The sequence below is a fragment of the Eleutherodactylus coqui genome, chromosome 9, assembly GCF_035609145.1.
Source record: "Eleutherodactylus coqui strain aEleCoq1 chromosome 9, aEleCoq1.hap1, whole genome shotgun sequence".
Classification (NCBI taxonomy): domain Eukaryota; kingdom Metazoa; phylum Chordata; class Amphibia; order Anura; family Eleutherodactylidae; genus Eleutherodactylus; species Eleutherodactylus coqui.
The window spans coordinates 121,480,608-121,502,971 of record NC_089845.1 but is presented as its reverse complement, the minus strand read 5'-3'; the positions used below and the strand labels follow the sequence as shown (position 1 = coordinate 121,502,971).

At 42.8% G+C, this 22,364-nt stretch overlaps 1 protein-coding gene across 1 annotated transcript in view; it reads left to right on the top strand.

Annotated features, from left to right (window-relative positions):
* The first annotated feature begins 940 nt into the window (after positions 1-940).
* NECAB1 (N-terminal EF-hand calcium binding protein 1) overlaps positions 941-22,364 on the top strand; it is a 138,463-nt gene continuing 117,039 nt past the window's right edge. Inside the window, exons 1-3 of the mRNA XM_066578430.1 lie at positions 941-1,039; positions 12,014-12,038; positions 17,003-17,111. Of these exons, the coding sequence (XP_066434527.1) occupies positions 941-1,039; positions 12,014-12,038; positions 17,003-17,111 (233 nt within the window). The remainder of the gene's footprint in view (positions 1,040-12,013; positions 12,039-17,002; positions 17,112-22,364) is intronic.

The following is a 22,364-nucleotide window of genomic DNA, read 5'->3' as shown; positions in this document are numbered from 1 at the left end:
AGGTCTCAACACTGAGACCACCACCAATCTGGAGAACTGGGGTCCCACATGGCCCTCTTCTTTCACTGTGGGGATGCGTCTCCCACCTGCAGTCACATCAGATTGAATGCAGCAATGGCCGCAGAGTCTCATAGAGATGAATGGGAATGCACATACATGCAAAACCTTCTAAAAATAGTGGCTGTGTGCATAGTGACTTCCCCAGGAGACACTCCAGAAATGGGGGACCAAGTGAGTAGGAAAAAAGGGTACCCGGACTCCACATCACCTAATTTGTAAGCACCATAACGTAACCATAACAATGCTAGCTTTCCTTTAAGGTTCATCAAAAGAGAGGGGAGAGGAAAACAGACACCAGACCCCTCTGTCCTAGATGCCTAAATCCTGCACTTTAATAACAGGCCTCTATACTTTTATGTACTCTAATACTTATTATGGATCAACTTCTGCACTATACGTTTGCTATCAATTTTATGGCAAGACTTACATTCATTATACATATTGGTATAGACATTCCCACAACATGGACTAACACTGATTCACATTCTGCAAGAATTCTGTATTTCAGAAACAGCTATTAGAAATCACCACTTTCTGACCACTAGGTGGCGCACACACTCTATACATCATCTTTTAACTCTCTGGATTTGTTTGTTTGCTTTTCCAAATAAATGAAACAATTGTTACAATTTTACGCTTTCTTTATTTTCCATACTGGATACAAGCAGAATAGCCTAATGCTGTCTGGTAATTGGGGACTAGAGTAGTAGCAGTGGGAAGAGTAGAGTAGGGGGCTGTACAGGGGGATCAGCACACTTGGGGGGAGGATCAGCACACAACAGATAGGAGCTGAGCGCATCTCTGCCTCACACACCTCCGTAGACAAGTAGTTCACCTGCCATCCAGGACCTGAGCGGGGCGAGTCTGCACGGATTCCAGAATGGATGCTCTGGAGATGTCTTCTCCTTCCAGGACTGACTCTTCAGAAGAGATCAGCTCATCCCTGCATATGACTAAAGGCATGTCCATCTTCCTCGATGTAAGTATGAATGGACTTCTGCGTTTGAATCCTCATTTATCTAAAAGATACCAGAATGCAAGGAATTGTCCATTTCTTGGGAATAATACAACTTTTATCTACAGGAGTTACCGTAAGGTGTCATTCCAACCTCTCATGGAGAGAAGTCCTCACTTACTAATAGGAAGGACTAATTGATCAGGATGGATAGATAGATAGATAGATAGATAGATAGATAGATAGATAGATAGATAGATAGATAGATAGATAGATAGATATGAGATAGATAGATATGGGATAGATAGATAGATAGATAGATAGATAGGCACGCAGATAGGAGTTGTCTGTAATCTAACAAGTTGCTTATCACGTTACTGCCTCCAGGTCAAATAACTAGATGGAAGAAATATATTTTTCATGACTGTTCTGTTATATATTATGTTGTGCTTTTGAGAAATACAGATGCTAAAAAATTTTGCAGAAACTATCACCGAACATTTTATATAAATACCAATGACAGATATTATAAAACTCAGAGATACATTTAAAATGATATGGCTATGTTTGGGATTTTATTCCATCTCCGTCCTATTCTATTAAATACTACAGGGAAGTCAGGCTGCAAAATCCCAGTGTTCAACATCTGTAGCCATTACTTCTATATTAGGAATATAGTCATGGCAGGGTTAATTATAGGTTTGCTACTGAAAATGGTGATAGGGTATTTGGTAATTGAAAATCTATGTGTATTGGGCTTTGGTATCAATGCAATTTTAAGTGATCATTTCTAAAAGGTTTCACTGCTTATATAGATAGTAGGTAGGTAGGTAGATAAGTTGATAGATAGATAGATAGATAGATAGATAGATAGATAGATAGATAGATAGATAGATAGATAGATAGATAGATAGATATATAGATGATAGATAGATAAACATTTATAGAAACTTTTGCCACAAATACCAACAACAACCCTTTAAATTGGGAGCATGGTAAAGCATCCAGTATACAGTATAACGAATTAAGAATGCAGCTATAAACATCTTAACGCTCAATTTACACCAAGTCTGGGTCCAATGTTGTCATTGTCATGTATATACTCAATATGAATCCTGACAATACATTTTAATGACTGAACATATGCCAGAAGAGTGTCCTTTGAAATACACTTGGCCAGCATAGATCTATATACAGTTACCTCAACTCTATGGAAATGTGTAGTGAACTATGCCTTTCAGTCCAACTCTATACTTAAAGGGATTGTATCACAATTACAAGTTTTCCCCTATCCACAAGATAAGGAATAACTTGTTGATCTTGTGATTGAGGGTCTCATGTCCCCTATCCTCTCCACTGTAATATTATTGCACACTCACAGTGAGGAAGAGACTGAATGGGACGGCTGGTTGCGCAAGTGCACTAGCGCTCCGTGTACTATCAATGGGCCAGCAGAGATAGTGGAGCAGCGAGCACTAGGGTATTACCATCAACCCCTTTGAAACTGATGCAGCGCTAAGCACACATGCTTGGCCAGCGCTCCTTTCACAATGACTTCACTGCGGGTGGGGGGCTGGGGGGGGGGGGGAAAGAAACTCCTGCAGTCCCATTCTCAGCAGTGAGATACCCACCAATCAGAAAGTTATCCCCATACCCGTTGATAGGGGTAACATGTAAGACCAGCTTAACGTGGGTGTATTTATGCTGCGTATTCGCACGATGCTTGTTGCGTTTGTGCGCACATCTGTGCGTATTTTACTTTAATCTTTGTATGCGCACGCCCTGCGTAATTACGAGCGCGAGTGACCATGCAAGCATGCTCACTTTGATTTCAAAGGTCAATTAAGTTTAATATGTAATATGCACTAAACTAGGTCATGGTGTGGGATTCTCTTCCGCCACCGAAATGCGTGCACACAGAATGCACATGTAACTGAACCCATTGAAATCAGTGGGTTATATTCCCTGCGTGTTGCACGTGCAAATTTTGCATGTGTAATATGCAGCACAAATGCGTTCATGTGAATAAGCCCCAAGTATATTGCAGGGTATGCGTTTATTTAACTTGGAACTCCAGGGGCACACAGGACAAAAACACATGGGTGCATGTGCTAATACACTCGCTGCTATGGAGCGTATTCGCACATGAACCGTTTTTTGCATATTCAAACTCCATGCTACTTTTCCGATAGTGAAAACAAAACGATTGAAATCAGTGGTTTAATTTCAACCTGTTATGTGGTCGTGATTTTCACTCCAATCTGTTTAAGCCCTTATATATATGTTGTAGACATACATTCTGCATGTGCTACTATTTCCAATGGGCTTTGTGAATGTGATGTGAAGCGAGCCTAGATCCATCATCAGCACTAACACACGTCATACAGACTCCACTATTGATGTAGATGACTGTCAGTATTAAACTGCGATTACCGTGGCGTTTTAAATCCCGCGGTAATCGCGGTATAACGCTCCCATTGATTTAAATAGAGCTCGCAGACATGTGCTCAAACGCGGCGATTTTTTAAAGTGCTGTCTGTTCTATATTTTGCACTTAGCGCACCCCATCAGCCGCTGTCGAAACCAGGAATGCAGCTTGAGAAAGGCTGACGTATCAGCCGAAATGTAGCACTGCTCTGCCTTTTTACCCTGGTTGTTCCAATAAAGAGGAGTATTTATTACCTTTGGAAGATGATGCGATGAAAACCTTTCGTTTTTGGTATGCTGCTTCTCATCTATACATTTATTAAAACCAGGAATGCTGTCACCAAAGACAAAAATAAAATTGTGGTGCTTTGCCGGGGCCATGTGTGAGAGTGGCCTTAAACACACAGTTTCAGCAAATTTTAAATTGCCACTTAACACAACAAAGGCTATTGGAAAAGTATTTATGAGTAGCGTCTAGAGATGAGCGAGCGTGCTCGTTTAAGCCCGCTACTTGAGCGAATAGCAGTCTTTTCGAGTAACTGTGTACTCGCTGGAGCAACATGCGGGGGGGGGGGAGGGCGGGGGGCAGCGGGAAGGAGAGAGAGATCTCTCTCACTCTCCCCCTGCTCCCCCCCCCCCCCCCGCCAACCCCACCGCATGCTGCTCCGGCGAGTACACAGTTACTCGAAAAGACTGCTACTCGCTCTAGTAGCAGGCTTAAACGAGCACACTCGCTCATCTCTAGTAGCGTCACTTCCAGGATATGGAGAATCTAACATCCTGTGCAGGTCGCAAAAAACGTGCCTTTGTTCCCTGAGATATTTGAGCGTGAGCGATGCTTATTTTTTAAAATAATCTTGCATCCTATCGCCATTTTTCATCGCAATACTCAATAGGACTTTCTCATGTTAAAATAGAATCGCAAAGCACGTTTGTTGCATTGCGATGCGATAAAAAGGAGGTTCCACGGGGAAACATGGGAGATTTTAAAAATGCACATCGCAGAAAGATAGAGCAAAAATATATTTTTTTTCCAAGATCGCATCAGTGAAACCATCGCAGATGGGAAGGAAAGCAATGTAAATCATTGGTTTCACATATCTGTTTTTTAATGACTATCGCATCCGCCGTAAACCGTGCAATTGTCTTGCCCATGTGAATCCAACTTTACTGTTGGCCTCCATTGTCATTTCTCTTTTACTTATCAGTTATAGCACAGGGTGATTCATAAAGAATGGTTCAGAAGTGAAGCTCATTCATTGATATACAGTAGCCAGAATGACACGCAAAGATACAACTCTTCAAGTTTTTATTGCACCTTGGATGCTCGATGTGGGCGCCATTGCTGATAGTAGAGAACCTAAAACAATGCATCTCCGCTGCAGTGGCATAGGTAACAGAGGATATGCCGGGGCGCTTGTGGCCAGAACTGGACTACCGACATCTGTCATGTCCCCAACGGCCCCACATCAAACATCTGTAAGATGCATTAAAAACGTGAAGAGTTCTTCTATCTTTTCCTGTCCTTCCGGCTGTTGGATGTCACTTCATGGATGAATACATCAGCGTTACTTTAGCACCATTCTTGAATCCCCTTGTACATATTTACTCGGTGCTGTTTGTTCTGTGCTGACGGTTCTCTGTCCTGGACATTCTGGTTTACAATCGTGATGTAATGCTCTTCTTGCTATATATAAAGTATCCCAGAGAGGAATATTTCCTGCTTATTGCTATGGAACTAATCAAAATGAATAATTGTGAAATGAACTAGGAAAAGACAGATTTACGCTGTATCTTTGACAATTAACCCATTAATAGTAATGAAGGGGCTACAGTCAGGAGAGACATGGGAAGTATTAGGCTGGGTTCACACAGGGCGGATTCCCATCGGAAATCTCGCGGTTTGGCCGCAGCAAAAACCGTGAGATTTCCGCCGGGAGAACCGCCGCGGTCCAAGCTGCGGCGTCTTTGAAAATAAACAAAAAAAGGATTTCTGAGAAATCTCGTCCACATGGCTGGCTAATCCTGAGATTAGCGGCCGCGGGCGGATTTGCCGCTGCCGAATGCCGCGCGGGAAATCCGCCCCTGTGTGAACCCAGCCTTAGAGTATATTCACATGGGCAGGTTTTTTGCAGAAATTTCAGCAACTGAAAATCAGTTCTGTATATCCGATTGCGGTTGTTTCTGTGCCTGGATTTCTGCAAACCTTATCCGGATGAGATGAGCAGTTATAGAAATTTTACAACAAACCTGTCACATGTGAATAGTGTATACCCTAAGGCTGGGTTCACACAGGGCAGATTTGCAGCGGTTTTTCCGTTGCGGTTTTGCCGCAGAAGAACTGCTTCTGCGGCAAAACCACTTCAAAGGTTAATTTGGGCTTGCAGATTTTTCTGCGGATTTTCGTGTGGAAAAATCCGCAAGCGTTTTTTTACGCAGCATTTTTTTACTTTTTGCCGCATAGTTGGTGCGGATTTGGCTGCGTCCATAGAGGTCTATGGACAAAAAAGCGCTGCGGAAAAGACGGTAGAATTAACATGCTGCATCTTTGAAAACCGTGCCGCAGTTGCATTTCCGCACTGCGGCTGTGCGGAAAAAATCAGCACGGTGAGAACAGCTTTTTGGCAAATCTCATTTGTGCTGCATTGCTCTGCAAACGCAGCGGTTTTGCCGCAGTGCGGATATGCAACGGCAATCCGCGGCAAATCCGCACTGTGTGAACCCAGGCTAAGGCTGAAATGTACCACATTCTTTTCTCTGACCGGCGTGATCCCCACACCGGGGCAGACTCAACATTAGATGCCAACATGAGCAGTTCTCTGCTGGTGTGTGGATGGATTGGTTGGCTAGGAGGTGTGTGTCCCAGCCGGCCAATCAGCACGTGTCAGTACACATTTATTCCAACTCCTCCTCATTGAGGATGCAGGTTATACTGCATGTATTGTTATTTATTATAGCAAGCATCCCTGTTTCCAAGTAGGGAGTGTCAGGGTCACCTGAGGTTCCTTGGCATCACCCTCATCTGGGTGATGCAATCAGGATAAAAAGGAAAAAAAACATTTTTGCGCTCCGTCAAACTATGTCAATACATGTGGGGGTCTTACTTGTTAGGGGGTGCCTGGACTCCTGGCACCCCTCATATCCAAAGAAGCAGAAAATCCAGTAGAGAAAGGCGTATTCCTGTGATCCCAATAGTAAATGTATGGATAGCAGCACAACCAATATTCCAAGATGAGAACAAACAAAGGTATAGGTGCACGGTCCTAAATGGGTCTGGACTAAAGACCCCCTTATCGTGACTTCAGACAATCCAGTGGGTAGACCAGCATTCAGAGGCTTCTTAAGAATTCAACCTATCCTTTTATTCCTCAGCAAAAAATAAGCTGCGACGTTTTGACCCAGAGGTCATCTGGGTGAGTGCTCTGCTTTTAGGTAGGGTCAGATCCCCCCCCCCCCCCACTTTTTAGTTTTGTTACAAATATTTTGCGCTCACATTAGTATATATATATATATATATATATATATACACGACCTGAAGGTTGCAAGTTCAATCCCTGCATGCGTCAGGTAGCCGGCTCAAGATTTACTCAGCCTTCCATCCTTCAGGGGTTGGTAAAATGAGAACCCAGCTTGGTGGGGGGTAATAAGTAATAATTACCTGAAAGCTCTGCGGAATAAGTTGGCGCTATACAAATACCAAGATTTATTATTTTTTTATTTATCTGATGAAGACAAGATGTTTTGTGTCCAGCTCAGATGTACCAGCCGCCCTGCTTTCCTCCCATTCTCAGGATTGGTGGGGTCCAGGGGATCGGACTCCCACTGATGATATATCCTAGTAATATGCTATCACTTTATAAAACAGGACTATGCCTAATATCATAGGGAACTAGCTAGACTGGATACAATTGTAGCAAACTCTCATCTGGGAGAATAATTAGCTATATACAGGGATAATCCAATCCTGGGCATTTATGGTATTTTCACAGCAGGCTACACTGTAACACCTATAGTCTTCAATGGAAGGGGCTGCACACAAGCAGCTGGAAATTGACAATTGACGGTAATTGGGCCCCCATTCTCCTGATAGGTGGGAATCCCAGAGTTGTGATCTGCAACTATCAGGTCTTTTACAGCATGTATTGTAGAAATGCTACAAATGCCTTAGATGGGAATAATTTTTTAAGTCTCCGAAAGTAAAATAATATGATTAATTGACAGCAAACTCACCACAACTCTTGGAAATAGTGACGGCTGAAGCACAAAGTAGAAAGTTACATAACATTTGATTATACAATGATTAAAGTTGCACTCTTGTCATGTTTTAATTAATTTATAGAATACAAAACAATGCAGGTTTCTAATATACATGTATTTATAAGCCTGCTCACATAACTAACTTATACTGTATCAGTGCCGTGGAAACAGGACGCCATATTGCCTCTTGTAAAGGGATGTCCATATGTAGCTTCCACTGTCCAGTAGAATGCTGGGTGTGCAGATAGGTTGTTACGTCCATGCAGGATGCAAATATAGCGCTCCTCGTAGACGCCACTTTTACATCCGGCTCGGACGTTTACTACAGTCCCCTGTGTTTAGGTTAAACATATATTTTAACAAGAACTCAGAGATATAAAACAGGTTAATAACAGTAACAAAAATGGAAAGAGGATCGCTAACACTAACCAAACTGGTGTGACGGAACCTGCCTAAAGTGGGTCAAGCAGCCTGACGAGGGCAGCCCACATCCAGAACCTGGGGGCTATCTAGACTATCCCTAGGTGATGATAGGTGAGGTGACAATAGACTGATGTAAGTAACCATTGACAAAGCAGCACTAGGAAGCAGATGTCACTAAACCAGTAAGTAAAAGCACAGCGGACTTATCTGAAAGCGTGCCGATGCCAGAACCAGAGCTCTACCATGAAGATGAATAACCGGCGCCCTCTAAGAAGAGGGGCCAAAATAAATATACTATTACACTGCTTGATTGGTCGGCTGGAGAAACCCCTTACCTGTCGACTAATCAGTCCATATACAATGGTGAGATGTTTTCATAGAATCAAAAAGTTGAAAGAGATCTCCGGGGTCATCGGGTCCAACCCCCTGCAGAATGCTGAATTTTCATGTTGGCACCCAACGCAGAAATGACAAAACACATGCACCAATGCTGCGCTCACATGGGCTGGGGATAATGCTATGATGTCACCCTAGACCCACTGCATAATCGCGGCTGGCGCCACAACATAGGTTCACTGCAGAGAATCGCAATGCCAATTAGGGGAAGGTGGGAGAAATGGGCACCATAAAGGGCTTTTTACATGGTCAGATGATCAGAGGATTTGTTTGCCCAATCATCAGGTTGTGAGTAGGTGCCGCCAATAACACGATGAATAAGTGAATGTATAAGTGCTGGTGCACAGAAGCAATCATCCCAAAGTACAAAGGTGGAGATAACACCACCGAATATATATGCATGCTTGATGGGATTTCTAAAACAGAAGTTCCCACAGGTCCATAATCTTATATACAGATGGAAGCACATAAACTGAAGCTAGGATGCCACTAGCGATATGCATGGGGTTTTCTGACCTCCTCCCTTCTACTTTGCTCCTTGGTGTGATGGCTCGCCTTATGTACTTACTTATTTGCCATATATGCACATCTTGCTTTGTCTTTGACCTTGTTCGGTGCATGTTGGGTTTTGTGCACCTATGTAACTGTTTAGCTGCAATGTGCCGGCTTTCACAGTTTGACATAATAACGGATTGGACAGACAAGCGTGTTACACAATATGCTCACTCTTACACAATTTTTTTGTGCAGTGAACGAGTATATGTAGCGCTTGTGCCTGCACAAATATAAAGCGTATTTACGCAGACACCACTTGTTTACACGGGCGTGGGACTCACCCCACCTTGATGTAAAAGGCTAATTAGCCTAACATGTTGCTGGTAATAGTGGGTATGTGCTGTGTTTAGCGCATACCCACATGAGCAGAAATGCGTGTTTGCACACCTCCCATAGACTTCAATCCAGCTCTTAGATGCGCAAACACGTAAAAGACAGGGCAGGTCCTATTTTTTGCGCCTGCAAAAACAACATATGAAATCTCCACATTATCACGCTCATCTGTTTAAGCCCTACAAGCTCTCTCACACGAGCGTATTTTTCCCCGTAAGGCTGGCTCACACAGACAAACCGGATTCCACATGCAGGAGGCCAACAGTGGCTTCCGAACATGAGCCCAGTCGGTGACCCTGCGTACCTGCTATTTCCGTATTGAGCGTGGCGGCTCACCATCGGTCACGCACAGTACAGTTTTTTTTTCAATGTTTGTATTTCCCACGCTGTCGCTAAGTGATGACACACGGGTACCCGCAGTCCATACACAATGTTAATTGCATATGGGCTGCAGGTCAGACGACTTTCATCTACTTCAATGGAGGCTGTCCATGCAGAGACCAAGGCAAATAGAGTATGCTGCGATTTTTCTTCCTCTCGCGGAATACGCAATTCCTATCCATGAGTGTGAATTAAAACGGTAAAGTACATGCCTTTCTATGTCTGCGTTTTGCTGGGGGTCCACCAATTGCAGATTTTGCTATTGGAATCCACCCGTGTGAGCCGGACCTAACATGCAGTACCAATCTGATATTAAGGGCTCTTTAATGCACATTTTTGCGTAAGAATATCGGTCACAGGTACCGTAACCATTGAAACCCCTAGGTTTCAGTAGGTTCACTCACATTGCCGGACTTTCATACGCAATATGCTCTATTTTTGCCCGTATTTGCGCACTCGAGACTCTATAAGAAATAAAATGAAACAGTGCTATTCACAGCATTATTGATAACATCAGTGACTAATTATGCTGGGCCACCTACTCATTAGAATGCCCGCCTATTCAAACACGATGCGGGTGTGTTCCGTGCCGATGTGAGCAGAACTGGTAGTGCAGAAAAGTACAGTAAGGAGCGTGGATCCCCTCGCCATTAGATGGGATCGAGCTCCATTCAGAGCGCAATCACATCCTCTTCGGGTCCCATTTCAATAAATTCTTTTCCTTGTCGGATGTGGGAAAACATTTACATTTGGTCTTATTATATCTGTAGATTCCTGTTTTTTTATGTAAGAAAGGTATTTTCACTCTTTCTTGCCGATATAAATTGTATAGATTGAAGATTACATTTATGGATTCCTGAGCGCGGGTTTTTTTCTTATATCGCTTGCACTTTACTAGATATGAGATAGATAAATAGATAGATAGATAGATAGATAGATAGATAGATAGATAGATAGATAGATAGATATGAGATAGATAGATATGCAATAGCTAGCTAGATAGATAGATAGATAGGAGATAGATAGATAGATAGATAGATAGATAGATAGATAGATAGATAGATAGATAGATAGATAGATAGACAGATATGGGATAGATAGATAAATAGATAGATAGATAGATATGAGATAGATAGATATGAGATAGATAGATAGATAGATAGATAGATAAATGGATAGATAGATATGAGATAGATAGATAGATAGATAGATAGATATGAGATAGATAGATAGATAGATAGATAGATAGATAGATAGATAGGAGATAGATAGATAGATAGATAGATAGATAGATAGATAGATATGAAATAGATAGAGAGATATGAGATAGATAGATAGATAGATATGAGATAGATAGATAGATAGATAGATAGATAGATAGGAGATAGATAGATAGATAGATAGATAGATAGATAGATAGATAGATAGATATGAGATAGATAGAGAGATATGAGATAGATAGATAGATATGCGATAGATAGATAATTAGATATGAGATAGATAGATAGATAGATAGATAGATGTGAGATAGATAGATAGAGAGATAGATAGATAGATAGATAGATAGATAGATAGATATGAGATAGATAGAGAGATATGAGATAGATAGATAGATATGCGATAGATAGATAATTAGATATGAGATAGATAGATAGATAGATAGATAGATAGATAGATGTGAGATAGATAGATAGATAGATAGATAGATATGAGATAGATGAGATAGATAGATAGATAGATAGATAGATAGATAGATAGATAGATAGATAGAAGATAGATAGATATGCGACAGATAGATATGTGATAGATAGATATGAGATAGATAGATATGAGATAGATAGATAGATATGAGATAGATAGATAGATAGATAGATAGATAGATAGATAGATAGATAGATGTGTGATAGATAGATATGAGATAGATAGATAGATAGATAGATAGACAGATAGATAGATATGAGATAGATAGATATGAGATAGATAGATAGATATGATAGATAGATAGATAAATAGATAAATATGAGACTATATTTCTACCTATATAACCATATATCTTGTGATATTCTGCTGCCTGTGAGTCATGTAACTCATGAGGTAACTTAGAAGCTGCTGTATTATCTAAGCTTCTACCAGACACATTAAAGAGATGTCAAATGAGATTTAATTGGCATGAATAAGCCCGTCACTTGCAGGAAGGGAGTAATTTCTTTTTTCTTTTACTTTCAGATACTGAGAAGAGCAGACAAGAACGGTAAGAACACGACAGCATTAACCACATCATTAAATAGCTGTATAGAGTGAAGATTTATGTGTTTGCGCCTCATTCGGAGTTCCAGGAGGAACACAGATGATATATACCTATGATGTTTAGGAGGAAACTATATGAGGGATCTTTAGCTGATTTTATTTGCACCTTCTTCCCCCTTTTACAGTGTTTCCATCAGGCATTTTTTGCCACAATTTCATAGCAAAACCCCAAAACAAAAAAAAATCAAATTAACACACCTTTAGACCAGACTCATATGACCAGGGCGGATTCTGTGATTGTATATCTGAAGCATATGACCTGCGAATGACTGCCGAAGCGAATTGCGTATGGATGCAGTTTTCTGTTTGAATGTGCAGCATATGCACGGAGTATTGTACACACGGAACAACTAACGCAAGCAGGGAATGACATTAGAAAGTTGCCCAACCCCCTGGAAATACTCTTTGTCAGGCGACATTTTCTTGTGCTCTCATAGTGAGAGGTGCTAACTTTGCTGTGAGAACCATGTCTTCAGAACTGGATACTGCTCTCTTGGTTTGGGTGGTTTATACTACTTTTTTGAAAGTAGTACTAACCACTTTAAAAAAAAGACACTGTCTTCTGGAGGAAGAACCCAGAAGAAAAAAGCATGCAGCGTCTTTTCTTCCGGTCAAAAACCAGGCAGCTGAGAGGAAACCGAACCGACAGCATTATACTCAATGCGTATGTCATATGCACACATGATATGTATTTTTAAAAATAGGGTGTTTCTAGTCCTTAATATATCATACCATCCTTTAGAATAGGTGGATTTCTGTAAATATTGTCATGATATTCCCCCTCCATTTGGTGAACAATAAAGAATCCCCTCTTTTTATATATGGAGTATTAGTGTAATACTGTTAATGACATGTGTGATAGTTTACCTTGAAACTAGGGCTTATAAAGTTATTGGGATAACTATATAATGATAATGGATATCGGGGATCCCTCGGACACTAAAACAAAAAGTCTCTCTGGATTTCTCTTGTTTATTATGCCATCCAATATGGTGTGTAAGGGCTTTTACCCACTAGCGTTTTTTTAACGCTGCGATGTCGCTGCATTTTTTTTACTGCATATGTCAATGGGACTTTCTAATGTTAAAATCACATCGCACAAAAATCGCATCGCACAAGCTTGCGATTTTTGTCCGATGCGATTTTAACATTAAAAGTCCTATTGAAAAAAATTGCAGCGATATCATAGTGTTAAAAAAAACGCTAGTGGGTAAAAGCCCTTACTAAATTCTTAAAATGGGAATATTAACCCTTTCTAATCCAATTTTGGATTCAGGGTTTCCTAAAAGGCTTTCTCTTTTTGCTGTTATACAACAGTGCCATCTGCTGGCTAAAGCCAGTGTGTGTGCACCAGAGATGCTCTGACAGCAGAGTAGCTGGCAATAGAGGGTAAGAATACCCTATCGGACGTCTTCTGACATTGGAGCTGTACAAGCTTCAATCAGAATGTAGGAAGACGTCAGACAGTGGATTGGAAAGGGTTAAAGCTGTGGATGAATATAGTATTCATCAAAGCGACTCCTTGGATATTTGCACAGCATATAGAGAAATAATGCAAGGTCTCCTGAATCTCGCGCATGCACAGTCTGTTCTTAGAGATCGCAACTGAGGAGCATAGTGGTTACTTCTATGGATGGTAACACCCACGATGTCTTCAGGATCCCACACATGAGCAATAAACATCTGAGGACGCCGGTATGGAGGATTACATTGACGGAAGCAGCTAGATGAGTGCCCCTGCCCTACATATGCCACGCACTGATACCAGAGAGGGGACACCTGTCTGGAGGAGGATATGAAATTATTAGCTTTCTGTGTCTGACTGGGTATTGGGATTGTATTTGTGATATATATTGAATGCTGTATGTGTATGTGGTCAGCTTGACAAAGACTTATGAAAAGTCGAAACATTGTTGCCTTCTTTTCTGTCAAGGAGAAATTAAGTAGATCTTTGGATTTTTCTCTGCACCATCTATGCTGCCCATATCACATTATTGCTGCTATTGATTTGGATCCACCCCTCAGGTTCCTGTTGGGCTGTGCATTGGGTTCGCCTCCCTGAGTACAGGATGAGGTTTGTGCTGCTGATTGACTTAATGCTGTGTTCCATCTTAGAATAAGTCATCAATGTATGACTAGTGGGAGTCCAACTACTGGCAATTCCACTTATAAGCCGAAAAAAGGGGCAACAGGCGTGCCATGGTTGATTCACGGCTGTATGCGGCACAGCAATGTACATACATGTGCAGGTATGTCTGGTAATGTACCTGAGATTTATTTGCCCGTTCATTTCAATAGGCTAAGTATGTGTCCCAACCATACCTGTATGTACCTGGCTGTGCTATATACTGCAATGAGGCCATGGAGCTATCTACTGTTGATCATGGGGTTCCTGGGAGTTTAATGCCTCTGATCATGTATTGTTGATCCATTGTAAGGGAAGACCATCAATTATAAATCAACATTGTTATGTAACACTGCATGAACTGACATTTTTACACCATCTTTCCATTACTGATCAATGAGTCCACCGACTCTGCAGTCCAAGCTATAAATGGAACACTGACAATAAAGGCAAGTGCACAATGGCTTACCCAGCGGCAGCCCTCTCCAACGGTTACATCTCTTTGCAAGGATTTCTGCTTTCCCGAGAATAGAATAAGGAACTTCTATTTGTTACAATACTTTCAACCTTAGTTACACTTCCATTAGTTGACATTCCCCAGCCTTTCTTTCTCTAGAAGGCAAAAAGCCACCACTTAAGGTGGTCAGATGCATTTGATGAACGTCGGCCCAACACGCTGTTTTCAGCAAGGCCAGCTGACTAATATATATGAGGGTCCCCTAATTCTCCACTGATGCCAGATTTTGGGGGACAGAAGGATTAGCCTTGTTGCATCCTTTGTTCTCACAGGAGATAAGGTGCTGCCAAAGGTGTTTGCCAGTGATTTATTACTCTTTCCACATTGAGAATACTTGTAGTACTGTACAGGGTTGGCCAAGCCTTGTATATATCTGTATGAGGGCCGGGAGTAGTGACGAGTAACGTTTTAAAAGTTTGGTTCAACCAAAAAAAAAACTCTCATACGACATACATAATTTATTTAAATAGGGAATAAAATACATAAACATTAAATTCCTTACAGGAAATACCAAAGAGCACATGAAAAAAGAGAAGGAAATTGGGATGTAAGCTAAGGAATAGAAAGACAAAAGGAGAGGGTGGGTGGGGGAATTGGTTCGACCAATGTTGACAAAAAGTTTGGTTCACTTCAAATTAGTTTTAACTGAAGTGGAACTTCCCCAATACCTCTAAAAGTGGTGTATAACACTGTCTAAGAGCTATAAAGGCCCTGTGTAAAACTCTTAGGACACTATATGAGTGTATCTAAGTACTTTGGAGCTGTTTTAAGGCAAAGTTAATTAAGAAAAAGAAGGAAAAAGATAGAAAAAAAGGAAACAGAATATGGAAAAAGAAGAAAAAAGGAGAAGTAAAAAGAAAGAAAAAAAAAGAGGAAGGATGTTGTATGTTATTGCCAAATGATTCCTTGTTTATGAAGTAAAACATGGTTTAACTCAACTGGTGTAAAGTCTTTCCATCAAGGGCTCATAGTGAGAGCAGGAAGGACAGGGAAGAGCAGCCCGCACGGACTGAGAGACAGCACAGCAGCCACAATGTGAGACACAGATGGGACTCCAGTGCTATGAGGGCCACAGAGGGGGACTGCAGTGCTGTGGAGAGGCACAGAGGAGACAATAGAATTATGGAGGGCCAGAGACAGGACACTAGTACTATGGGGGCCACTAGTATTATGGGTGGGTTACCGAGAAGTTCGTTGGGGTAGTGGCAGGATGGTAAAAGTGCGCAAAGATGAGTTGTAACTGGAGGAAATCTGCATGGTCATCTAGGAACAGATAAAAAACAAAAATGAAAATGGACTTCACCAATCAGAGAAGACACCACCTGTGATCACTGGAGGTAACTGCACTGTAATTACTATCAGTGGGTAGAACTGGTATCTGACTGTTATATGGAGACTGCCTTATTTAGAGGTATCCTAGAGCAGAGCCGCTGTATCTAAACCCATCGTGTTATATATATGCTGACTAGTGTAATTTTTTTATGGTAGGCTCCAATTCTGAGTTCTGTTGTGGGGCCCTATGATTTCTGTGTACACCCATGGACACACATCTGAAATACGGTGGTGTGTCACTGACCTAAAGTCATATTAAAGGGGTTGTCCCGCGCCGAAACGGGTTTTTTTTTTTTTCAACCCCCCCCCGTTCGGCGCGAGACAACCCCGATGCAGGGGTTAAACAAGAACACCGGACAGCGCTTACCTGAATCCCCGCGCTCCGGTGACTTCTTACTTACCTGCTGAAGATGGCTGCCGGGATCTTCTACCTCGGTGGACCGCAGGTCTTCTGTGCGGTCCATTGCCGATTCCAGCCTCCTGATTGGCTGGAATCGGCACGTGACGGGGCGGAGCTACACGGAGCCGCTCTCCAGCACGAGCAGCCCCATTCATAAAAGAAGAAGACCCGGACTGCACAAGCGCGTCTAATCTTGCGATTAGACGCTGAAAATTAGACGGCTCCATGGAAACGAGGACACCAGCAACGGAGCAGGTAAGTGAAAAATTTCTTATAACTTCTGTATGGCTCATAATTAATGCACAATGTACATTACAAAGTGCATTATTATGGCCATACAGAAGTGTATAGACCCACTTGCTTTTGCGGGACAACCCCTTTAAGATTGTGCTTCAACAAGCTTGCATTTGGAATATTCTATAATCCGTTACGTTTCATCCCAGCATGCACTACTGTATATTTTGAAGTTTAAGACTGTTACATTTTTTAGTTCCCATTTTGCCCGTATTATATAATTTTCTTCTCTTATTGCAGATGATGGAAAACTTTCGTTTGAAGAGTTCAAAGCTTATTTTGCTGATGGAATCCTAAGTGCAGAAGAACTAAGTGAACTTTTTCACAAAATTGACACACACAAAACAGAGTAAGAAGGTGTTTTTTTTATGTCTATTGCAAAGTAACCAAGAGCATGTTCCCTGAATGCTTATCTATGAGAGCCTGGTAATGATGACTAAATGAGCCGTCCGCTTTTGGAATATCTTTAATGTAATTCCTCATGTCCACGGGCGGATCGGATTCCGCAGACCCACAGACAGAGGGGGCTTCAGGCGGCCGCACACCCACGGATGGAGGGGGGCTTTGCGCGGCCACGGACGGAGGGGGGCTTTGCGCGGCCACGGACGGAGAGGGGGCTTCGCGCGGCCACGGAAGGGGGGGGCTTCGCGCGGCCACGGACGGGGGGGGGGCTTCGCGCGGCCACGGACGGGGGGGGGGGCTTCGCGCGGCCGCACACCCACGGACGGAGGGGGGCTTCGCGCGGCCGCACACCCACGGACGGAGGGGGGCTTCGCGCGGCCGCACACCCACGGACGGAGGGGGGCTTCGCGCGGCCGCACACCCACGGACGGAGGGGGGCTTCGCGCGGCCGCACACCCACGGACGGAGGGGGGCTTCGCGCGGCCGCACACCCACGGATGGAGGGGGTTTCAGGCACCCGCATGCCTTAAGATGAAGGGGGCTTCAGGTATCCACACACCTAGGGATGGGGGGGAAACAACAATAAATATATCAAACAGCTAGACTACAGAATGACCCACACCCAGGAATTGGCATGCCTGAGTTAAATCTACTCACACCATGGTTGATTGGCCAACACACCTCTGTCTCGACCAATCAGTCCATACACCATAGGAGATGATACAGCAAAGTGGAGAGGAAGGCGCCAGTGAGGTATTTCCAACAGACAATGTCACAGGGACCTTTTACAGCGACAGGTAAAGGGCAAAGTCATACCCACGTGGACCATGCTGACGTGATAACCTTGGTTGCACTGCCTGTTATCAATGGCACATTGTAACAAGTTACTCCTCGAAGGAGTTATACTCCAATTACAGCTTACCCTCTATCCACAGGATAGGAAATAATTTGCTGGCTGGTGAGGGTCCCACTGCTGAGACCCCCAGCGATCCTGGGAACAGAGTCCCATTTTCCTCCTCACTGCAGGCTTCTTCTCACATAGTCAGCCCTATGATTCCATCCTGGTTTCCATCCCCATGCACTTTTGAAGGACAGAAACTTGGAGGGAATATAATGTGGAACCAGCCTCATGACTACATTTTTATTTTTGCACGTTTAACCCCTTAACGCCACAGGTCATAAGTTTCTGTCCTGGCTCGGGGAATTTTATGCAACAAAATGTAAAGTTCCTTCCTGTGTGAACCCAAAATATTAATAATAATAGCAAAAACTGGCTTCAGTGCATAAAAATACAATAGAAGCAACATGTAACAATATTCTAGATAATAACATGAGTCTTAATAGTAACAATAAGGCTGCAGTCACACGGGGCGTAAATCCCGTGGAAATCTTGCGTAATGACCGCACAGAAATCCCGCAAGATTTCTGCGGCAGAAAGGCAGCTTCAAAATGGACAGCACGGGTTTTGAAGTGACTTCGCCGCCTGTTTTCCGCTACAGCTATCTCTCCCCATAGAGAAGAGAGAACCCGCAGCAGAAACAGCAAAAAAATTGACTTGCCGCAGCTTTGAATTCTGTGCGACATGTCAGTTTCAGCGCGGCTTGTCCACAGCGTGTGGACAAGATTTTTGCAAATTTTGAGATTTTTCGTCCACTTTGCTGCTTAGGCTCGGGTTTGAGATTGCTGGCAAACTCAGCCTAATAATACAGCTCTGTGATGCAGGAGAAAAATGTATTTTGTACTTAACCCTTTCCAATCCAATTTGTATCCTGGTTTTTCTAGGGGGCTTACTCTTTTTCTGTCGTTATACAACGGCGCTATATGCTGGCTAAAGCCAGTACTGCATGAGGTGACACATTGGATAGGCTCCGACAGCAGAGAGGCTGGCAATATACAGTAAGAGAACCCCGACGGATGTTTTCCAACATCGGAGCTGTACAGCCTTAACTCATAATGCCTTAAAACGTCAGACTGGATTGGAAAGGGTTAATATTCTACTGGTCACTAATACATCCCTTACAATTCTCGGTTCAGGTTAGTTTCAGCCCATTTGCACTCCTGATTTCCTTCAGCAGATTAGTATAGGAAATCCCTTGCTTCACAGATCTGACTCCTTCCATCATTCAGGTTTGTGGGTCACCGGTCATGTATTATTCATGTCATGGTGCAGATAGAGCTGAACGGGGACACCTGTTTGACTAGAAATACATATTAAATCTATTGCTCATCTTTTAATTAACATCAGAACAGCTGTACAATTATAGGGAATTAATGCAGCAGGATCTGCATTGTAATGTAGGTTTCTTCTGATCAGCAGGAATTCTCCTGCTGCATCATCATTTCCCGCCTTCTCTGTTGCTGAGGCGGCTGCCCACGGCTGAGCCATTAAAGTGGTTCAGCTAACCACACTGCTCAGCCGGGTATCATCTGGAGAGGAGTTCCTGATTGACTAGCCTCTTTTTAGGCCAGTTTCACGAAGGGAAACAAAATGTGCGATTTTCTCGCGATGCGACAGCCCTACAAATCGCAGGTATGTGAAGCCCATGCTTTCCTATGGGTTCCTTTACATTAGCGATGTTTTGTAGCCTGCGGCATTGCGAGAGAGAAAAATTGCGGGCTGCAAAATATTACCGTGATTTGCAATGTTTTGCAGCCCATGTTTCCCTATGGTGCCTTCCTTTCTTTTGCATCGCACGAAAACGTGGTTTTCGTGCTGTGCAATGCAACTTTTACAGTAGGAAATCTTACTGTGAAAGCACTGAAATAAGCCCTAGCTGCATAAAAAAAAAACATTACCTAACAGCTGCTGTTCATTCCACCACATCTTCTCTGCAGGTCCCTGGTACTTGCTAGGGATTTTCTCCCCTCGCTTTCTGGTCAGAGGTTCAAATTCCCCGCCTCCAGGAAGCACTGGTTGTGATTGGTTCTCGAGTGCTGGTTCTAATTGGCTGAGCCACAGTGCTCGAGAACCAATCACAGACAGCACTTTGAACCTCCAATCCAAGAAGCGATGATAGAACACTTCAAGCAAGTCTGCCGGAGCTTCAGAGGAGACACATGGGGAGCTGACACTGCCTGAAAGGTGATGTATGCAGCTAGGGCTTATTTTTGGGCTAAGGTTATATTATATGCGCCCCCCCCCCACAAAAAAAAAAAAAATCCTTGCATGTGTTGCTAACAAATTGTGACACAAAATTGGGATATTCCACAGACCACCAATGCATTATCGCTGCGATTTCCTTGCAGCTATATTGCGTCGCCCATGTTTAAGAGGCCTTAAATATTCTTGGCTTCTGCAGTATGGTGCTGGTTAAAGCATAAGCTACAGATGTAACATTTATACGGGGCGATTATCGACAAAATTATCATCTGCAAACATCGAATTCGGGCAAAAGTTGTTCCATGTACACGAGGCCACCGACAGGGAACTGAGCGAGAAATTTCTCACCTGTCGGAGTCGCTTGCTTTTTAACAGAGCTAAAGGCCAAGTGACTGTTGGGCCGTGTAAACAGATACCGCTCAATAGTTGAGCAACTCCTGTTTACTTTGAATGGAGGGTGGTTGGAATGACCTCCGGTGCTCCACCTCTAATCACAGAATGATTATTGCTCCTGTATAAAGCACAGGAGCGATAGTCTGGTGGTAGTCCATGAAATGGCTGTTTGGCACTTATGCACCCAACAGTCTACCTGTGTAAAGGTACCTTCACTCCTAACACATTAGGATAACTTTCTGTGTAACGATTTATTTGCCGTTTCGATTACTTTTCAATTGCATTTGTTATGCTAAGATAAGATAATAGGTTTTCAAAATCTTAATATAAGACAACTTGTTGCAGAAATTTATCACAGTCAAGTTACATTTTGCTAAATCTGTATGTTTGAATCCGGTATTCCTTGTATGTATATATTTTTTTGTTCCTAGTCTTATTTTTGTAGTAGTATTGTAGCATTGTTCCTGTTCCCAGTCCAGTCCTTGCTCCTAGCCTTGTAGTTTGGTTATTCTCAGTTTGTAACTGTCCTATCTACTTCAGTTTGGTTTTCTTGTCTGTGGGGCCTAGTGCCCTCTCATTTGTTTCTCAGGGTTCAGATATGGCTGCCATTGGGAATATCTAAGGGTGTATCAGGGACAGTGGTGCCTGATGTTTGGGTCAGTCTCAGAGATAGGTTGAGGAAGGACTTCAGAAGGGCTATCATTAAATTTAGGTTTTGTGAGGTTGTATCTCACCATCTGCCTCATTATCAGACTGCCATCATTATCATTACCATTCTGCTCCTGTATTGATGAATCTTGCAATTTTGTCTCCTACTAGTATTCATATGTGTTTCATATATTTGTTCTTGCGACTGTCTGGTTGTAAAATTATTCAGATGTACTGTAAGTCCTGAGAGTATCTGAGTAATGGGAGGCATCGTTAGAATCCAAGAAAGGCAACTGCTATAAGTAAAGCCAAGTAGGGCCAGCTCCAAGTTTATGCTGGCCCTTGAGCAACAGAGTCCCAATGGAATCTTCTGCAGGGGGCACATTACATGCAACAGTAAATCTGCAACAGTGTATGTCATTGTTTTTTTTTCTATTTACCATGTGTTAAGATAGCAAGTTAACACACCTGTGCTGGGGATTCCACTTTACTGGGGAACAAGAAAGGGGAATCCATGGACGGAACTGAACAGCACCATATGGATCTACCTGACTATAATGGGGTCCGTCTGCTTTCTGCTTAGCTGCCCGGCTTTTGGACGAAAGAAAGAGTGTTGCATGCAGCACTTTTTCTTCCGGTATTTTCAGTTGGATCTGCGAAGAAACCTCCGGACGGATTGTCTGACGCAGATGTGAAACCACTCTTATATGAGTCAATATAATCCTAGCGATACTATATATGTGGGTATCACTGAAATCAGCTTTTAGTATACTTAGTATATCAAAGGATTTTTGGTGACCCATTATGTCCTATAGACAGTTTTACCATGAAAACTGCATCTCCCAGCGTGAAGCGGGCATTAGTAAGGACATGCTGAGAGCTGTAGTTTCACAAACTAAAATGTTGTGAACACAATACTAATGTGATGCAGTTAGAGGCAGAATACACAATGACACTGAGTCAGGGGCGTAACTATAGAGGATGCAGTGGATGCGGTTGCACCCGGGCCCAGGAGCCTTAGGGGGCCCATAAGGCCTCTCTTCTCCATATAGGGAACCC